At 38.9% G+C, this 20,338-nt stretch overlaps 1 protein-coding gene across 1 annotated transcript in view; it reads right to left on the bottom strand.

The window, feature by feature from the left end:
• Nucleotides 1-1,410: 1,410 nt before the first annotated feature.
• Nucleotides 1,411-20,338, bottom strand: part of cubn (cubilin (intrinsic factor-cobalamin receptor)) — a 70,816-nt gene continuing 51,888 nt past the window's right edge. Inside the window, exons 50-67 of the mRNA XM_084938768.1 lie at nucleotides 18,837-19,040; nucleotides 17,884-18,033; nucleotides 17,626-17,747; nucleotides 16,534-16,759; nucleotides 15,948-16,135; nucleotides 14,135-14,291; nucleotides 11,068-11,217; nucleotides 9,353-9,538; nucleotides 8,777-8,906; nucleotides 8,185-8,402; nucleotides 6,625-6,824; nucleotides 6,216-6,378; nucleotides 5,121-5,329; nucleotides 4,192-4,336; nucleotides 3,830-4,011; nucleotides 3,290-3,455; nucleotides 2,762-2,997; nucleotides 1,411-1,587 (exon numbers count right to left, since the gene is read on the bottom strand). Of these exons, the coding sequence (XP_084794894.1) occupies nucleotides 1,480-1,587; nucleotides 2,762-2,997; nucleotides 3,290-3,455; nucleotides 3,830-4,011; nucleotides 4,192-4,336; nucleotides 5,121-5,329; nucleotides 6,216-6,378; nucleotides 6,625-6,824; nucleotides 8,185-8,402; nucleotides 8,777-8,906; nucleotides 9,353-9,538; nucleotides 11,068-11,217; nucleotides 14,135-14,291; nucleotides 15,948-16,135; nucleotides 16,534-16,759; nucleotides 17,626-17,747; nucleotides 17,884-18,033; nucleotides 18,837-19,040 (3,140 nt within the window). The 3' untranslated portion in view covers nucleotides 1,411-1,479. The remainder of the gene's footprint in view (nucleotides 1,588-2,761; nucleotides 2,998-3,289; nucleotides 3,456-3,829; nucleotides 4,012-4,191; nucleotides 4,337-5,120; nucleotides 5,330-6,215; nucleotides 6,379-6,624; nucleotides 6,825-8,184; nucleotides 8,403-8,776; nucleotides 8,907-9,352; nucleotides 9,539-11,067; nucleotides 11,218-14,134; nucleotides 14,292-15,947; nucleotides 16,136-16,533; nucleotides 16,760-17,625; nucleotides 17,748-17,883; nucleotides 18,034-18,836; nucleotides 19,041-20,338) is intronic.

Consider the following 20,338-nt stretch of genomic DNA (forward strand, 5'->3'; position numbering starts at 1 on the left):
AAAACAAAAGTCTCTAGTTTTGTGGTAGTTTCATTTTAATGGAGAGAGACAACACACATTACATAAAAGTTATAAATCAATTTGCGTGTCATTAAGTATAACTATTCGATCCCCTGCAGTCCAGCCAGAATTCTGGCTCCAACAGATTGGTTGTGTGCCCATCAGGCACTTACATTATAATCAATCAGTCAATCAATCAGTTGCAGACACTCCTGATCTCAACTCGTTATGTGTAGAAAGCATCTATCCATAGAAACAATTTGTTCCATTCCAACCTCTTCACCACCATGGGTAAAACTACAAAACTAAGAAGGACATGAGCGACAAGACTGGGGACCTGCACAAAGCTGTAAAAGCTACCAGACATTCAACAAGAAGCTTGGTGAGAAAATGACCACTGTTAGTACGATTATTCAGAAATAAAAGAAATGTAGAATGACCATTTGTGTCACGGTCCTGCGTTGGTGACCAAGTGTTGATTTCATCATGGTTTATCACTGTTACTTTTAGCTCCCTAAGTTTTCTAGTATTCCTTGAATTCTAGTTCTTGGGTTGTGTTCCTGTGCCCCTCATATTTAGTGTAGTTTAGTTCTGTCTTCATGTTTATTTTCTTGTTCCCCAGTCAGTTGTGTCTCATGTCTCTCCTGTCCCTGTGCTCCGTTCCTCTGTGCCTGCCATGTGTTTCCTGTTTTACTTTGATAGTCCCTGTCCTGTGTTCAGTGTTTTGAGTTTTAGTCCCAGCTATGTTTCCCCATCCTCTTGTTATGCTGTGTATTTTAGCCCTCAGTATTTAGTAGTTTAGCTCGAATTTCTAGTTCCTTGCTTTCAGGTTTTGTTTTCTGTATGAAGAATCATTTACAGTCAAAATAAAGCTGCCTTCTTTAGTTCACGCCTTCATTGTCCATGAGTCTTGCTTTTGGGTCCTACATCCTGCCTGCCACACAGCAAACCATGACAATTTGTCTGGAGATCGGTGCAAGACTTTGCCTCACGGGGTAATGATGATCATGAGATCAGCCCAAAATTGTGCCATTATGGACTGAAATGTTGAAGTGCTTGCAAGATCCCTCTTCTCAAAGGGGCACATGCACAGGCCTGTCTTAAGTTTTCCAGTAAACATCTAGACAAACATCTTTATCACTGCTAAAATATGAGAACCAATAAAACAAATATAATACGCAAAGCTGTCATTATTAATGTTTAAAGCATGTTGATTTGATTGACACCTTTATTTGTCACCATGTCAAAAAATAAGTGAATAAAAAATAAATAAATTTTGTGACATCTAACTCATCAGCAGGTGAGTGAGGTTGATGCAGCAGCATTCTGCTTTACAAGCAGCACCTGATATAAAAATAACTGAGCACACTGTTGCATTTCTTGAATTATATATTTATTATAACACGGCATTATAACATAGCTTTAGTAATGGTGTATGTGTGAGGGAGAGAGACAGAGATGAAGAAAGAGAGCATCCTCTCAGCTGGTCCAGGTGAGTCTGAATCCTGAAGGTAGGGTGGAGTACTGGCCTTGGAAAACAACATAGACTTGGTGGGCAGTGGCTGTGAATGGAGCAATGTTGGTTTCCTGAACAAACAACACAGAAATAGGAGAAATTTACATTTTTATACTGAAACTATCAACAGTGACTCACTCTAAATAGCTAAGAAACAGGAAAAAAACAACACATTACCAATCATAGTTACCAAAGTACAATGTCTGTGCTTTATTCTGACGAAGAATTCAAAGAAAACATTATATCTATATGGAAATGAACACAATAGAACTCTAAATACTGAAGAAAAAACCTGCATGAAATGGGAAATGGACCTGTCAAATTATATATTATTTTTGCATGACACCATAATCTATTGCAAAATGAATAGGTAAATAAGTACAATAATTACTTTATACTGCACACTCAATCTAAACTTTTTGTTATTTTAACTTTATAAACAGTACAGCTGCACAATGACTGTAACTAGCAAAACCACCTAAATATGAGACATTAGCTCAGTTTTGTGATTGTTAATATTCAAACTGTCAGAGTTAAAGAGGGAACGGCTGCAATCACAGCATTTTTTTTCAGTTGGTGAAAGATGGACTTTCAAAACGTGTTACTTTGGTGCAACATGTTTTGGGGTTTGAAAGTCACAGAGACACAGTGTTTTGAGAATATGTATCTTATTTGTTTGACACTGTTATCCTGGTGCTTGCTGTTTTTTGGAATTTTGATAAATTTGTGATCTGGACAATATTAGCCATAATAAAGACTTGTCTTGTGTCAACTACAAGTCTCCATCTGGGTCCTATCTCTCTGCATTTCATGACAGAATGATACAACCACATGATGGACCCAGTAAGTGGAGTGTTCAGTTATGAGGACTTTTTTACCCCAAGTAATCAATTTCTAGCTTTTTCTGTTACAGATGTAGTAAAACTACATTACCATTGAAAAATTTATGCCTAATAGTTTATTTCTACATTGTTAATACCCTGACCAGACTCACCTAACCTATTTTGTGAATTTTGTAAATAATAGCATTATTATACCACACAGGTTCATAACAAAGACAACACCAGACACTAGATGCCAGAGGTTTGAATAGGACAGATTTGACTTGTCTCTTTCTACTGAGCTTTTGATCACTCGTACCTAATCTGGAACGCTAAGTCCGTAAAATCTTTCTGACATATGCAATGCAGTAAAATGTATAAAAACCGTATTATGTCAAGATTACAATAATGCTCTTTAACATACCACACCACAGTAAGGTCCAACAAACTGTGAAGAGGTATCTGGGCCATCGTACAACTTCAAGAAGTTGTTCTGACAATCTCCAGGATCATCAATACTGATCTGGTTAAAGGTAATGGTCACAACACGGCCTCTTGGTGCCATGATGCTCCATTCACAATGGGTGTTATTGGGATAGGTTCCAGGGTAGTTTGGACTTGCGAATGAGCCTTGGTCTCCAAATAGAGTGCCACCACAACCTAGTTAAAAAAAAAGACAGGATGAACAGAGTGAACAATCTGTATTCCTTCATTACAAAAACTACTACTACTAAAAATATTTTATAGTTCCTAAATAGAGCAGGATTTAAAATTCTAAATACATGTTGACTTAAAAGCTTAAAGGAGGGATGTCAAATGTATAAAAGAGTAAAAGTAATAGTAAAAAATCATGTTTAGTTGGTCATGCCAACAAGAAAAAAAAAGACTTGTAAGCCCCTGATATTTTATAGGAACTGGTTAAAAATGATATTTTATTCAGTTCAGTTCAGACCTTGAGGGGAGGATGTCCATGTGGCATCGAAGCCATCACGAGAATGCGAAAAGTCACTTTTGAAGCGTAGGTAGAGTTGGTTGGATTGTGGGAAGACAGGGCTTGGCAGAGTGCTTCCACAGAACTTGCCAATCAGTGGTGAGTCTGCTGTACTGCCGTTACGGATCTGAGAGATGAAAATCATGGAAACGAGGATAAAACATATCACACACAGAATATGGTATCCAACCGACATTACACTGAATCTGACACTTCTATAATATATGAAGGAATGAAGGAAATCATTGGAACAGCATGTTAGAATAGAATAGAATAGAAACTGTGCACCTCACACCCCCTTTCTTCTCCTTCTCCTCTTGCACTGAGTAGGAGATGCTCTGTATCTTATTGTACATCTGATAGTGACAATAAAGGCATTCTTTTCTATTCTATTCTGTTCTATTCTATTCTAAATGGCACATGGAAGCATACACACACACACACACACACACACACACACACACAGTGTCTGTGTCTCTGCATTAACATTGCTTGGTTTACCTCCAAAAAGTCAAACTGACAGTTGCTATGGCTTTCCACATCAAAATTGTTAAAAAAGAAAGAGATGTAGTTGTTCTGTGGTGCCTTTAGGATGATGGTGCAATCCATGTTGTTGGGATATATGTCAGGCCAGCCTGGACTCTTCAGGTAGCCATATTCCTGCTCATATGTTCGGCTACAGCCTGAAAAACACAGAAACTATAGTTAGAGCACTTATCAGAAACCAGATACAATTAGTATCACTTTAATAAGTATGGATGATGCAGACAAGCAAGTACACTTTTTAAAGTAATTTGAATTTTATTAATAATAAAAAGGCATGATTTGAATAGGGTATTTTGGGTCTATTTCTCCTTCCTTACTGGCAATTTGAAAAGTGAAGCTGAGGCCATTTCCTGTCACAAAGGTGTCCGATTTGAACTGCACATGCATTGTTCTGCCATAACTGTAAAAGTCTGGTAGATGACCATCTGATGGACAGAGCTTATGAGACTGCCCATAGTCTCCCTGAAAAACACAAGAATCTTATTGGAATGATACTAACGCCATACGTCTACATATTGGTACGGTAAGGCGGTTTCATACTGAACATGATCAAAGACACTCTGATGAAACCTTTTAGTTTTTGTTAATATATCAATATCATGACAAAAAGTTCACACATTTCCCAAAATACATCAAAAGCTTAAAAGGGAGAGTTTTATGAATGTGTTACTATTGAGTAATTTTGGGTTGTTACACTGTATCCCAATCTGTACTTGCACTGAGGTTTAGGGATGTACAAACAATTGTATAAATAGTTTAACGTATTTATTAATTTCTACATGATCTATGCCTCTCTGCATTTGACTTTTGGTAGACAAAAACTATGACGATAAAATGTGGTCACAATTCCTCTTTTCTCAGACTGGCTTCCTGACTACTCAGTGCTTTGCAGCCTGGTCATCTGTGATTCTGTTCAGGTGGCACCAACTTTACTCAAGTAAAAGTCCTACATGATAGACATAGCAATAGCCTTAGCATACCAATAGAAATAGTTTTGATAATGTGTGCTGTCAGAGCCACCTTCTTATTAGTGCACCTCCTTTTCACTGCATATTCAATTTTACAAGAGTTCATCTAATGCAAGTGACATTTAATAATTTCAAATTTTAAAAAGGGAAAAACATTTGGAGTAACTTCATCTTAAAATTCTACAAAACGATAAGAGTGATAGTTGCTTAGGAGGTCCAGTCACCACCTTAGTATTAACGACACAGCACGTGTTGGTCTAGTCTCTGTCTGTACTCACCATAGGCCAGTCTTTCAACTCTAGATAGTTTGTAGAGCAGCTCTGGTCAGGCTGGAGGACAAAGGTCTGGATGGACATTTTGATGGTTTCTAGGGCTGGAGCATCCAGGATCCACCGACAGGAGGTGTAAGGAGGATATTCATTAGGGAAAAAGGGTGACGTCACGGTCTGGACAACAGAGGTGGCATTCAGTGTCCCTCCACAAATTACTGAGGAAAGACAGACACAATTAGAAACAAAAACCCTCCAAAAATAGCCAGACTTATTCTGTAACGAGCCATTCTCTAAAACATACAATATAGTCTGGAGTTTGTTTTTTTTGTGAACAAAGAGCGACAATAGCACCGTGCAGATGGTAGTAGTTTAAAGGAAGAGGCAAGTGGATGCCTCACATCACTCACTATGTTAATTGCCTTGCTCCACACACAGTGCTAATGCAAATCCCAACAACTTCCTGGCTATTGTTACTACCTTTCTAATTGGTGTGTTCTGTGCCACAGAAGTCTTTCCAAAGCAACAAATAATACAGAAAGCCAACACATTTTCAATGAATGTACAATGTGTAGCATTTTAGAATCCATCTTGAAAAATAAAAGTTACACAAAAAACATATTATTTGTTGTGTTTTGCTGCCCAAGAATTAGTTTTTCACTTGAAGATGATGAAAAAAGATGTATTTTTTCACAGAATGATCAAAACATTTCATGACCAGCGATGTGAGTTCAACTGGGCTGAAGTCTTTTGGCCTGAAGGTCTAGCTGACATTGCTTGCCAGATATTTTATGAAAATCTAAAAACCAACACGATCGTACGCTCATGTCTTCAACCCAGCTGTGTCGGTGGCATAACAAAATTTAACAAATCACATTTTTTGTAACCTAGAATCCATGTATATCTGCATGTATGTAAGGACATGAGAGCCGCATCCATTGAACATTGTGATGGATAAAAAAAAAGTGTCTCAGCCACTCAGCCACCAGACACAATGCCAAATAAAAAAGAGGGCAGATAGATTTTGTACGTAAAATATTGTCTCATGTCTCTTCATGTGAAAATATGACTTTGAATGCAATGCAGTATCAAAATGTTTCTTACATGGTACTTCTCTGTAGGTAGTATTGAAGCCTCGCCTCTGCACCGAGCCATCAGTGACAAAGTGAACAGTCAAAAAGTTTCCACTTGATATGAAGGAAGCAGGGACAGAGGTTCCACAAAATGTCCCAACCAAAGGGAAGTTCATGTTGTCACCATCATAAACCTGAGAGAGATACAGATACAAATATTAATACAAGCTTGGCGGAAATACCAGATAATAGCAAGTTCATTTGGTCATAGTAGTAGGGTCAGTGTATCTGGCCACAAGTGGAGTCAATTGAGCCACTTGTGGCCAGATGTACTAACACACTGTGCCAGTGTAAACTGGGTTTTAGTATAAAAATAGTACTGTTGATATTTGAACTTGAAAATTTTCAATGCATTAAATATCTGCCCTTAGTATACTTACTCTGACATAGTCATAGCGGCAGGTAGTGGAAGTCTCAAGTTCAAAGGAGTCAAAGGTCAGATTGACTGCCTTGTTGACAGGCATCTCAATAGTCCATAGGCAGTTCATCCGTGGTTCATAGACACCATCTAGATTTGGATCTGGTGAACCAAACATGCCCATGGGCATGGAAAGGTATCCACCACATCCCTGTGCTGGACCTGCAAGTGATTTAAGCATGTCCACTTGTTTATTCTGGTTAAAACAGCAACAATAGAACTTGTCCAATGTCTGGAAAGTTCAAACTAGTAATGTAAAAATAGATAATACTGCCTAGATAGTACTTGTAACAGTTTCTGCTGGGTACCCAGTCAGAATTCAAGACAGACTAATGTTATTGTTTTAGTTATCACCAGCAAACTGCATACAGTAATTGTACCTTAAATCAATTCCTACAAAGAGTGGACACATGCCCAGAAAGCACAAAAAACACCAACAACACACAATGCAAATTAAGAAAATGCTCAAGTTTACAAGTACATACAATCTAAACATTCACTGTCCCTTTTCACTCAGTTGCACCGAAGTCAAATATTCAGTCTTTAAGAGAAGGTTGTTTACAAAAATTGTCAGTGTATGAGAATGAAGAGTCATTATCAGCCAATTTTCATTCAAATTTACTCAGTGATCACGTACTTCAAGGGGATCTTTGGAAACTAGCCTGGACTGCTATTTAGGTGTTACCTCACATTTCAAGCAGGGTGAACAGCTGAGCTGATGATCTGTGGGTTTCTGGGTATGTGTAGTGGGTGAAAGTCTGTCTCTTAGTGAGAGAATCCTCTTCCCCTTTACATTGTATTTGACTGTCACCATTCTTTGACCCAAGGTGGGTTTGGTCCATGGATGGATACAACTGATGTCAAGTTTTGGCTCCATGATCTAAAGCCTTAGGAAAACTGAGACTAGGCTTCCCTTTTCCCTGCCTTCAGCTGTGGAAAATCCACTGCAGCCTCAGATTTGTTTTTATTTGACAGGTGTGACCTAATGTAGTGGATTGTGGCCACAGTCGCCCGCCACAATCAGATGCTTGGTGGATGAATCCCTAGCTTCTCCAGACTAGGGTAATGTCTTCTGTTGGGCAAGAGACTGAACCCTCAGGTGGCCCTGATGCATCCATCGTGAATATGTATGTGAATGTTAGGGAAAGCTTAGCATACAGTGTTGTATGAATCTGTGTGTGACTGAGTGAATGAGACTTGTAGCAGGAAGCACTTTGATTGCTCAACCCGAGTACAAGGGTACTATATAGTAAGTACCAGTCCTTTTACCATCTTGAAGTGCAGTCTTGTACCCCAAAGTTGGGGTTCCCATCAGCTCCAGCCATTTTTCCTTTACTTCACTTTTTAAATGAGTCTTTCTATCCACACACTCAGCTGAACAATTTTTTTTCTGAATAAGCTCTAGAGACTGAATGTCCCAGGAGATCATCAGTTGTGTGGTGCAAGTGCATAGTTTTATGAATAAGTGGCGTTCACTTGTTCTTAAAATTAAAAAAAAAAATACACAGTCATTACCACCTACCGAGTGTTTCACTGTAAGTAGCTCTCCAACCAATCCCATTCACTGTGTTATCTGTGCTGAAGACAATGAATAGCTGATTTGTGGAGGAACGGAGATTGGGTGGGAGCACTGTGCCACAGAATTTCCCCAGCAAGGGTGACAGAGTGTCCGGTCCGTCATAAACTGCCACAGAGTCAAACTGACAGGAAGAAGATGCCTCCAGATGAAAGGTGTTAAACCTGTGGAAAAGAAACATTTCTTAAAGCCCAGAGTACAAGAGCACCAGTTTGTCCGGTTATCAGATGAAACCAGCTCAAGTTCTATGTATCCAAGGCTTTGCTTGTTCCCATTGTTGTGTGAAGGAGGTTCCACAGAAATATGTGGGAAAAAATGTTTAGAGTTGTTCTAGTTTTAAGACAATGCACTGATGTCATGTAATTTTTTAAGTAATCTTTTTAAAAAGTCAAAGCTAACTGAAAAACAACACTGCATTCAAGTTTTTCAAGATTTGGTTCTGTTTATAAAACAATAAAATAATTTGTGAACAATATCAGGTCATTTGTGAAGTACTGCAGTCAGGTTAGAGCAGCCAGTGAAGTCAGTGTAGTCTTACTTAAGATCTACTACTCTGTTTGCTTGGACCCATATGTGGTAGGTACAGTTGATGTTGTGGTGATAGTTGGTCATGGACAGCCCCGGACTGCTCACTGTACCCGCGGTGCTGTTAAAGAAACCACCACATGCTGTACATGCACACAAACACAAACACACACAATCACAACTTTAGATGTATGCATCTACTCCTCACACCACACCCTTTATAATAAATATACCTAATGCCAAATATAATGAAAATACAAAAAAGAAACGAACCAAAATAAAATCTGTCATTTAGTTTTTTCCCTTAAAACATTATATTGACATTGATTAATATGTATTTTACAAATTATCCTCCTTAGAGTAAAGAAGATAAAAGCCAAAAAAGAAAAGTAGAAGGGATTGAAAAAGTTTGACATAGTAACTAAATGGAAAAGTGGTTCATTACATAATTATAATAATTTTAATTAAAAATACTGGACTTTATTCCAATTTATAAAATGTTCTTTGCCTTCCCATTCTTTGATTTTGATTAAAACAAATGGTGATGGCTCATTAGGGTATAACAATAATTTGACTTTGAATTGCTTACGAATAGCTGTGTATTCTGCCATGAAGCCAGTGTCTGTAATCACAGAGTCAGAGTAGAAATGGAGCAACATGGGGCCAAAGGTGGAGAAGCTCCCTGGGATGGTGGTACCACACAAAGTAGCAATAGGAATGCCACTTGTAGCAAGACTGTAGATCTTCAGGCCATCGTACAGACAGGTAGAATGTGCTAGACAACAGAGAGAGGGGGGAAATATTCAACAAACTACTGAATCTAATTAGATATTTTGCATGCAAATGTGTTAATTGTAACTAGGGATGGGTATCGGTATCGGTTCTGACATAAACAGTAGTAACCAGACCAAAAAGCAGCGCACATTTCGGTGCTTTATTTCGGTGCTTTTTTCCTCCTGAGCTGTGATACACTTTGGATTCTAGCCATTTTACGTTTCTGAGGATAGTAGGCGGGCCCAGGTACATACGTTCTTTTAGAGCAGAGCTACAGATTAAAAATGCCCAAGGCGAAGCGGTCAAAAGGCTGGCTGTACTTCACAGCAAAATATGCAAACTCAGCAGCCTGCAACAAGTGCTTTAATGTGATACTGTGCAAAGGAGGTAACACCTCGAATCTGATGAAACACCTGGCGACGCATAGCGTTTTTTTAAAAGCTGAGAAATGCACCGTATTTGATAGCTTGCTGCAAGACCACATCTACTACGGGTGTGGTGCCTGTTATCGGACCCGGAGTTAGCAACATCCCCCAAGAACCCGAAGAGGAGAGTCCTGGCCCCTAGCCCTGCCAGTGTAGCAGAAATGATGACGGATGATGATGATGGCAGCAGCAGCCGTTCTTCTCTGCGTGAGTAGCTTAATGTTGTTTGTGTGTAATTTACGTTAAGTAGGCTAACCACGTTATTAAATCAATAATTAATCCAGCCAAGAGTGATACCATATATGCCCTATAGCTGCAGAAAAGGCTAACATTGTTATCTTTTTACAAAAAAAACCCCCAAAACAAAACAAAACAAAAAAACCCCACAACAAAACAGCTAAACATGAGAGGTTTTTGGACAAAGTTTGTGTTCTCCATTCTTTAAGCACCGGTTCGAGCACCTTTTAAGCACCTGCACCATTTCAAAAGTACTGGTTTGGCACTGGTATCGGATAAAACCTAAACGATACCCATCCCTACTCTTGGCTGGAAGCAGTGCTTAAACAATGGAAAAAACACAAACTTTGTCCAAAAACCTCTCATGTTTAACTGTTTTCCAATTTTTCTTTGGTCATTTTAGCCTTTTTGGCCAGGGTGAAGGGAGTATCTGCCATCAAACAAGAAGACAGCCGCATGTAACTACGACGGTGTTTGCTAGCTACTCAACGTAAATTACACACGAACAACATTAAGCTACTCACACAGAGAAGAACGGCTGCTGCTGCCATCATCATCCGTCATCATTTCTGCTACACTGGCAGGGCTAGGGGCCAGGACTCTCCTCTTCGGGTTCTTGGGGGATGTTGCTAACTCCGGGTCTGATAACAGGCACCACACCCGTAGTAGATGTGGTCTTGCAGCAAGCTATCAAATACGGTGCATTTCTCAGCTTTTAAAAAAACGCTATGCGTCGCCAGGTGTTTCATCAGATTCGAGGTGTTACCTCCTTTGCACAGTATCACATTAAAGCACTTGTTGCAGGCTGCTGAGTTTGCCATAATGGCACCGGATACTGGCGGTAGATATCCCTAATTGTAACACTTACCTTCAACTTGAAATGTCTGAAAGGTGAGGATGACCACAGTCTTTTCTCCAGCATCTATGGTGTAGTTGCAGTTGGCTCTGGATGGGTAGTCTGCTGGATAATTTGGTGACACCACACGGCCTCTGTCAGCTGTAAAGTTTGCACCGCATCCTAATGAAAAGAGCACAACAGACTTTCTTTGCATGCTGATAGAATGACCATGTCACTGCAAAAAAGATCTGCCGACCAACAAGTTAAAAAAGTAACTTTTAAAAACGGAAAAAAATAGCTTTTTATCCCTAATATGACATACTGGGGGAAAAAGAGTGGCCTCCAGAAGACGTTTTTAAAGGACTACAACCCTGGCTAAAGCAGACCAACCAGTCTGAGAGACTGGGGTAAAAGATGACCAAGTACCCGATAGTAACTGTGTCTCTGAGCTTCTGCTTTTCTTGTGGAGAGAGAAGTAACTTCCAAAAAGACAACAATTTCTGCAGCACTCCTCCAATCAGGCCTTTATGGTAGAGTGGCAAGGTGGAAGCCACTTCTCAGTAAAAGGCACATGAAGGACTCTCAGACCATGAGAAGCTCCCTGGGGCAATGAAACAAAGACTCAAGTGTTTGGCCTGAATGTCAAACATCATGTCTGAAGGTAACAAAGAAGGCCGCATCATCTGGCCAAAACCATCCCTACAGTGACGAATGGTGGTGGCAGAGTCATACCATGGGATGTTTTTCAGAAGCAAGAAACAAGAGAGAAAGATGAATGAAACAAAGTACAAAGACATCGTTGGTGAATGGTGTGGTAAGCCCCTAGCATCTCAAAAAGAACTTGAAGCGGTAAATAAAGGAAAAGGAGCTTTAGCAAAGTATTTTGCAAAGGCTGTGAACTAGAGCTGGGCGATAGAACGATAACGATATGTATTGCGAAACAACTTTTTCTCGATAGAAAAGTTAAACTATTGCGATAGGCCTCATCTCGCTTGTCCTCTTAAAAAAAAAAAAAAGAGAGAAGAACAGCCAATCTAAATTAACTAGCGCAGAGCCGATCCAATCACAGCTGCAGCGTCACGTCAGGTGACTTGTTACGTACAGCACAAGTGCCAAGCCGCACATGTGTATTTGTTTGGGAAGCAGCCAGCCGCCGTGCCGCCCGGATAATGGAGGAAATGAGTGTGCCGACTAGAGAAAAATCAACCGAGAGCGTGACCGAAGGTTACCGAAGAGAAAACAGATGATGGTTCCGATGCCGGAGAGATTGTTGAACGGAAGAGCCATAGAAGTTCCATAGTGTGAAGGTATTTCGGCTATTTCAAGTCTGACAAAAACAGAGTAGCGTGCACTGTAAATTGTGCCGAAAGCAAGTCTGGAAATACAATAAATTGCTTTCTGACTGAAAGCGCTAATTCGTCATTCGGCTTTTGTCAGACTAAAGTAACTGTTAAAACTGTTTGAAAAAATAAGCTATACAACAAGGAGAGATTGAGAATTTCCTTTTAGTTCTCAGTTTATTTGATATTGACAAAAGTTAGTCAATTTTGTCTGTTCTTCTGTAAAACAAACTAAGATTTATTTTTAGAATTAATATTTTGTTTCTAAGTGGAATTGACAATTTAGTAGTCTGTTTTGTTTTTCTATTTTGAAATTTAAACGCTTTAGCGGCTGCCTTTTGTGTAGTTTTCAATATTTGCCTTTATTTATCTGAAAAAGTCTCATGTTTCTTAAGTACATCTACCCTGTTGAACTTATTATGGGAAATAAATATTTAAATCAAAACAAGCTGCTGATTATTTCACATTTTACTTGTGAGCAACGGCACATTTAAATCTTACAAATATAGTTATTTGGCTTATATCGTGATATATATCGTTATCGCCTGAAATGAAAAAAACATATCGTGATATGAAAAAATCTTATATCGCCCAGCTCTACTGTGAACATGTACATGTTATATTTTTGTTTTGTTGTTGTTGTTTTTTTGTTATTAGATGGACAATTTTGAAGTGAAAAAATGTATTTATTTTGGAATGTTTGAATAAGGCTATAACATGACACAATTGTTCCTCTTTGTCTTATGTTCAAGAAGCTGTGAATGCTGTAACACTGAGTTAAATACAAAAACTGTTTACAGTCTGCAAAACTGTAGAATCTGAGTATGAGAATCAAGTTTCTCAAATGTTCATGCAACTCCTGCCACTTTCTTGTAAGACAACAATGAATGACAGCTACTTGTCAGAGGAACAGACCTTGAAGAAATTACAGGGAGAATGAATGCAACCCAATAGAGCAAAATACTTTTACTTTGGAAAGTACTCTGAGACTGTGGCTTCAGGACAAGTCTCTGACTTCTTCTGACCAACTAAATCCCACAAAGTATGTGCATAGAGTGCAAAACATAATAACAAACATAAAACAATAGATGTGTGTAAAGCTTCTTGAGCAGTCATCCCCAAAGCCAAGAGTGGGAATGGCTGCTTAGAAAAAACAAAACAAAGCAGAAAATGCCATGTGACTTATACTCTAATCAAAATACAAGCGAAAGTGAAGTACTTCTTTGAAAATGTCTAATGCTACCCGGTCATATGCAAAGTGTTAAGGCCAATGTGTGTCCCAGCTGCACTAGGACACACATTTCAATACAAGAACAGTCAAAGTAATAAGTAATATCACAAACTAACCACCTCCTATCACCTGTTTTAATTCACTTTTTATATAAATAAATAAGTCTAAATAAATATGTGACTGTACATATTTCTGAATAATTTCAAACTGAATTTCTGTTATTACTGTAGCCCACCTGCAGCACCTTTGTGGTCCACCAGCTCACATTTGGGTCACTGTTCTAAAGGCTTAACTGAGAATCTGCAACGGCTTCCAAATGGGCAAACATGGAATTACTGGGTCTTCCCATGGAAGTTTCCAGAGATAAAATGGCATTTACATAGCAATAGTAACATTTCTCTACATTCATATTAGAAAAGATTAATTCTAAACTTATTTAGAAGAGGAAAATTCACCAAAGTGTGTGATATAATAGCCATTACAGCAAAGCTTTAACATGAAATTGTACTGGCTGTCTGGTTCTTACTGGTGTTGAAGGAGGCTGAGAAACCTTTGCCAGGGGCTCCAGTGGACTGGAATCGGCTCGTGATGATGTTATTTGGAGCAACTATGGACCCTGGAGCCACAGAGCCACAGCCTGTAGACAGCAGAGCCTCACTAATTTGACTGTGACCTGACCACACCTGCAGAAACATGCACAGTTTTAATCAGGTCCTGTTATGATACCATTCTGCAGCCAATTTTATTTGAAAACAAAAAAGTTATTGGGAAAAAAATCAAAGCTAATGTTCTAATTTCTGCAGTCAAAGGTCAGAAAGCAAATATACTTGATTAAAAAAGAAGGAGAAAGAAGCTAAAAAATGTTTTGTTTTGTTTTTTAAAACATACTACTAATTTGCTGCAGGATGACTTACAAAATAATGTTGGGTCTACACATAACTGCAGATATAGCCTATATAGCCTATTTTCATTAAATGACTGTATTCCATGAATTTTCTTGGCAACCGGTTAAACAAGAATAATGCATTCAGTGATTTATCTTTTGGCCACTAGTATACTCAAAGTCTTAGACAGAGATTTGATGATTTTAACCTTCTTTTTGTAATTCAACTAATTCATAGTAATGTTGTCTAATGATTTTAAATATGTAAGTATTACACATAAGCCAAAAATAAATGAAAATGAATAGGCATCGTAGTTAGCACTGTTAGCTCAAAGTAAGATGGATCTGAGTTTGCCTCCACCACCTGGGCAGGGCCTTTCTGTGTGGAGTTTGCATGTTATCCCCACGTCTGTGTGGGACCTCTCCAGGCAGTCTGGATTCCTCTTTCAGGCCAAAGACATTCAGTTAGTGGGGTTAGGTTAATTGGTGATTCTAAATTGCCCATCGGTGTGAATATGAGTATGAATGCTGTCATTCTTTTTGTGTTAGCCCTGCATCAGACTGACACTCTCAGGGTGTTCCCTGCCTCCCACCCTATGGTAGCTGGGACGGCCACCAGTCTCCCTGTGACCCTGATAAGTGGAAAAGGATGAAGGGATAAAAATGAAAACAAGAAATCACAAATTTCTAGTTGCGCTGCTTCTATTCGGTCTTCTTTTCCCTGCAATAAACGACCGCTGCTGGTGGGGCTCAGAGAGCTTTCTCTGCATGCAACTGCAGGTCAAATGAAAACAAGCTAAAGTATTGCATATTTCCAGATACAAAGTGTAATAGAATAAACGGAGACAAAACAGATTACGTCTTCTGGATATTAAGACTTTGTTATTTATTGTATAGTTTTCGTTTATTGAGGTTTTCTTATTATTTTTGCACTGATGATAGTAGAATAAGAGACAAAACTAAAGGAACAGTTAAGTAATAATAATAATTTAAACAAAAAAAACTAAAACAAAACAAACAAATAACCAAACAAAAACACAACCTGCCCCCTTCCAAACTCTTACTGTAGCGCTGCAGACTTTTGATGCCCTTCTTGACACAACCCATAAGGGACTTGTGTCTGACATGGAAGTAATAATAATAATGCATATAATGATAATATTTTTATTAATATTATTACCTATACGAAGGACACATTACTCAGTGGCACCACAGTGTCCTAGTTTACATATTCGCCTAATACATGAAAGACACAAATCCCTTTTAGGTTGAATTCTGGAATTCAACCTAAAAGGAATAAAAATCTGCCAAAACAAAAATACGAAGATGAATATTTTTGATATGAATATGAAGAAGAAGATTCAATAGCAATTTGATTATCCCTGCCCTAAATTAAAGCTTAATTTAAAATGAAAAAAGGGGAAAAAAATCTACTGCAAGGTGCAAGTGCTTATACCTTGATATAGCTGCTCTCACAGGTCCCGCCGCTGTCTGGAATTTCAAAATCACTGCTGAAGCTCATCTCAAGGTGATTTCCCTCATGGGCAATGATTTTCCAGGTACACTCCACATTGGCTGGGAAGTTCTGGGGATAGTTTGGAGACTTGATTGTTCCTGCATCAGCATGGATCACCCCTCCACATCCTGGCAGTAAAAAAAATATGTGAGTACACGAGCACAAAGTGTATGTAAGACATTAAATAACTCAGAGGTCGTCCCATAGCTCTTCCGCTTATGAATAACCATACACTGAATACTCAGGAAAATATTTGTACACAAGGCTGAAAACCAATACTGAACAGTTATGACCTTCTGACATGTTGGATATAAAAAAAAATAATCTAACTCAGTGTTCAAAGTGACAGCATCATACTGTATCATATTGTATTTAATCCTACATATTCAACTATGTCTTAGTTTAGCTTCACTGAATTTAACTCAGATGTGAGATCCTGATAATACAATTGGAGTAAACATGGAATAGGCAACTGCAATGTATTAAGAATATGAATAAAATGTTTAATTAGGCAGTGTAGACCCACCTGAAGAATCAGAAGACCAGGAGGCCAAAAATCCTCCTTTGGACACACTATGATCAGCCAGGAAAACTATAGCCAGTTTGTTGGATCCTGACTGGATGGTTCCTGGGGAGGTGGTACCACAGTACTGACCAATAATGGGAGAACCTGGGGATCCTCCATTGAAGATAGTGAGAGAATCCCAGCCACATGTGTTGTGGGACTCCAGGTTAAAGTAGGTGAAGGTTAGCTGCAGCATGGAAGAGAAATGGATATCAAGAAATTTGAAAAGTATAAGAGGCTCCTAGGTATCGTTAAACACTTCAGTCTGCACACGAAAACAGTAATCTCTACCTTGGCAGCTAAAATAAACAACAAATCAGCTGTACATTTCAGTAGTGCTATTCAGAAGTGGCTAGCTTGAAATTGAAATCAGCTGAAATCAGTAATACACAAGTGACTGCTTGGTGAGGACTGCAAGAGATCCATGCACTAGAATACAAGTTTGCTTTCGAAACTGGATTCTGCTCGGGTGAATCAGTGTCATCTTTAACAATTTGTAGTGCAGAGGGAAACAAAGAGGAATGGCTGTAATGTGACAGGTCACTTTTAATGCAGTGAAGCCACAAACTCTGCAATTGACAAGTTCAGTTAATCGTGTTGCACCGAGTTAGCACTTCATCTTGGACAATAAATTAACGTCTTGTACAATCAGGCCCTATCTTAACTTAAATACCTCATAGTACTGTATCACCCTGGTATTCTGAATCCTCCCTTAGTTTTGCTACAATAGACTTAGGTTGCTGGGACTTCCCATAATGCACTGAGCGCTTCTCTTTCTCTCACCCCTTCTCACTCAGCACTCACTCTCACTCAGTGTTTGTACACCTCTCTGCATTTAATATGATTATTAATCAATCTCTGGCTCTCTTTCACTGCATGTTTTTCTCCTGTCTTACGCCCCTCCCTGAGCCTGGTTCTGCTGGAGGTTTCTTCCTGTTAAAAGGGAGTTTTTTCTTTCCACTGTCGCTAAAGTGCTCACTTATAGGGGGCATTCAATTGTACACTGTAGTCCACATAGTTGTTTTAATGTAGCAAGCCACTGTGCACACTTACTGTAATAGTGTGGCCCTCGGGAGCCTCAAGCAGCCAAGCACAGCGACTGGGGCTTGGATAGAGGTTAGGGTAACCAGGACTGGCTAACACCCCACCGTCACCTGTCTGCCAGCCTCCACATTCTAAGAGAAAAAAGAGAGAATGATGCATCAAAGGACAATGTTCATCTGCTACTTGATTGCTACATTAGCTAAATACTAGTCTCGAATTCAAAGAAATAGTGGCATAGGGTAATTAAGGTATTAGTGTGAGTCGTACCGGAAAACAAGTACTTAGCCTTGAAACCCAAGTCTCCGTTGGAGTTGTCTGTCTGGAAATGGACCCAGAGTTCTGGGGTAAAGACCACAATAGGAAGTACAAGAGCTGTCTGGCCACAAAACTTGCCCAGCAGCTCTCCACTTGAGTCACCTGCGAAAGGTGAGACATTAGATTAGAAAGGACTAGACTAGATTTCATATACTTTTTCTTCCACTCTTGAACACACAACACAGATACATTGAGTTTTTAGGTTTTTTTTATCTGCTACAATAATAATAATAATAATATCATAATGCAAAGATTTATTTTGAAATCATAACGAAACCTGGAAACTCACAGCTGCATAATTTATTCACAAAAGAAACAAAAACTTTACTTTTGAGGTGGTGCCGGCAATTTTGCCTGGCCTAATCTATTTCAAATGGCAGTAATGGTTAATTAAAAAAATACATAAATAAAAATGCTCTCTTACTAAATTCTATTCGTGTTACAACCAACTAGCTGTCTGCTAAGGCTTGGATCATTTCTTATAGCAATTTGCCAAATTGACTCTTTTAATAACGGCAGCACAGTGGTGTGGTGGTTAGCACTGTTAGCACCTCACAGCTAGAAAGTAGCGAGTTATACTCCACCGTCTGACCGGGGCCTTTCTGTGTGGAGCTTGCATGTTCTCCCTACATTTGCGTGGGTTTTCTCCGTGTACTCTGGCTTCCTCCCACAGTTTGAATACATGCAATTAATGGGGTTAAGTGTGAATAATTGTCTGTCTCTATGTGCTAGCCCTATGTCAGACAGGTGACCTGTCCGAGGTATACCCTGCTTCACGCCCTATGGTAGCTTGTAGTAAGCTCAAGCCTCCAAGCTTATGTAATTAAAATAAAAATGCAGCTATAGACTTCATTGCACACATAATTTATACGTCATATTGGTCTGGTATCCTACTTAGGACTTACCTAAGCGGAACTGGAGATAGTCTGCTTCACAGGTTTGATGGTCCTCCAGGTGCAAGTCTTCTATCAACACTACAATAGAGGAGTTGATGTGCTGTGGGTTCTGAATCAGCCACTCACAGTTGATGTTGTTGCTGTAGTTGGACACCAGGTAGCCAGGAGAAGTGAAGTTTCCACCATCAGGGTTATTCAGGATACCGCCACATTCTAGCAAAATACAGATTAAAATATCAGATTAGAGTAAATGTTAGAACACAATACGGAACAGCACTTCATTAAAACACAATGAAGTGTAGGTGGTTGAGACTATATCGAGTAACTGACTGACCTGTTACTGATTGGAAATGATACCTATTAATAATTATTAGTAATTAATACTAAGGTACAGACAGGACAGGCAATTGGACAGAGTAATTGGACTCTTCAGCAATTACAAAAACATCATCCTCCAATAAGGAATAATCTTGTATGACTTTCAGCTTTCTTTGGGTTCCAAAAGTCTTTTTTGTGGTTAAAGAGGTGTGGTTACCTGCTCGTTCCTTTTATCTTTCCCGGCCTATCCACTTGCAGCTCATTACTCACCAGCTGACATACATAACACATCCTTCCTCACTCTCATTGCAAGTCATTTGACTAGCTAAGATCTACAGTCACTCAGGCTTCCTAATAGTAGATTATGCTTCTTGCATTTTTCAGTTGGGCCTCTTATTCTCTCTGCTCAGATCCACCGCATGTGCACATGCTCCCTGGATTTACCTGCTGGATCAAAACAGCCTGTCCTGAAATCAGATACAAACTGTGCTTTGTGTGGAAACAGAGCTAGCTAGCATTAACAAATAGATCTGCTTCAGTTATCATCATAACAGAGTTTTCTGTTACTAACCACCTTGCCCAACATGTGTGATGTAGATAAGAAGATGGAATCCAGTTTTCTTTCAGAAATATCTTCACAGGAGAGCCATTGCAAACATGTATCCATAGTAATGATACAATAGAGTATGAAATGTTTTAAATATTTTAATCCACATAACACTGACAGGGAAGATTTTTCTGCAGAGTAATTAATTCTTGTTTTGAGAAATTATGTAGAATTTGCTAAAAATAAATAAATAAAATAAAATACAGTTTTTGTGTAGCGATGTCTTTTCATAGTGATTCATTGCTTCTTTTGGTAAAGGAATGTTTTAAAACAACCCTCTGCCAGGTAGCATTATCAGCTAATAGAAAGTCATTTTTGGCACTATCTTCCAATAGAAATTAAATTGGACCATTTGAAAGAACACGTGTTAACACCTGTCATCATATTCTCTACCTACCACTTTATACTGGTCAGAGCACAAGCCATTGGGGGATCTAAAAATTGCTACACCAAGACCTCTGATTTAGACAATACAACATGAAACTGCAGCAGAACACTTTTTGATAACAGAATGATGTTTTTCATATCTTACATCCCTGCATTAATAATACTAAATCATGTATAAGTGTGGTTTCCTGCATTAACG

Source organism: Perissodus microlepis, chromosome 9 (assembly GCF_051167445.1).
Source record: "Perissodus microlepis isolate ML-2025 ecotype Zambia chromosome 9, ASM5116744v1, whole genome shotgun sequence".
In the NCBI taxonomy this organism is placed as follows: Eukaryota; Metazoa; Chordata; class Actinopteri; order Cichliformes; family Cichlidae; genus Perissodus; species Perissodus microlepis.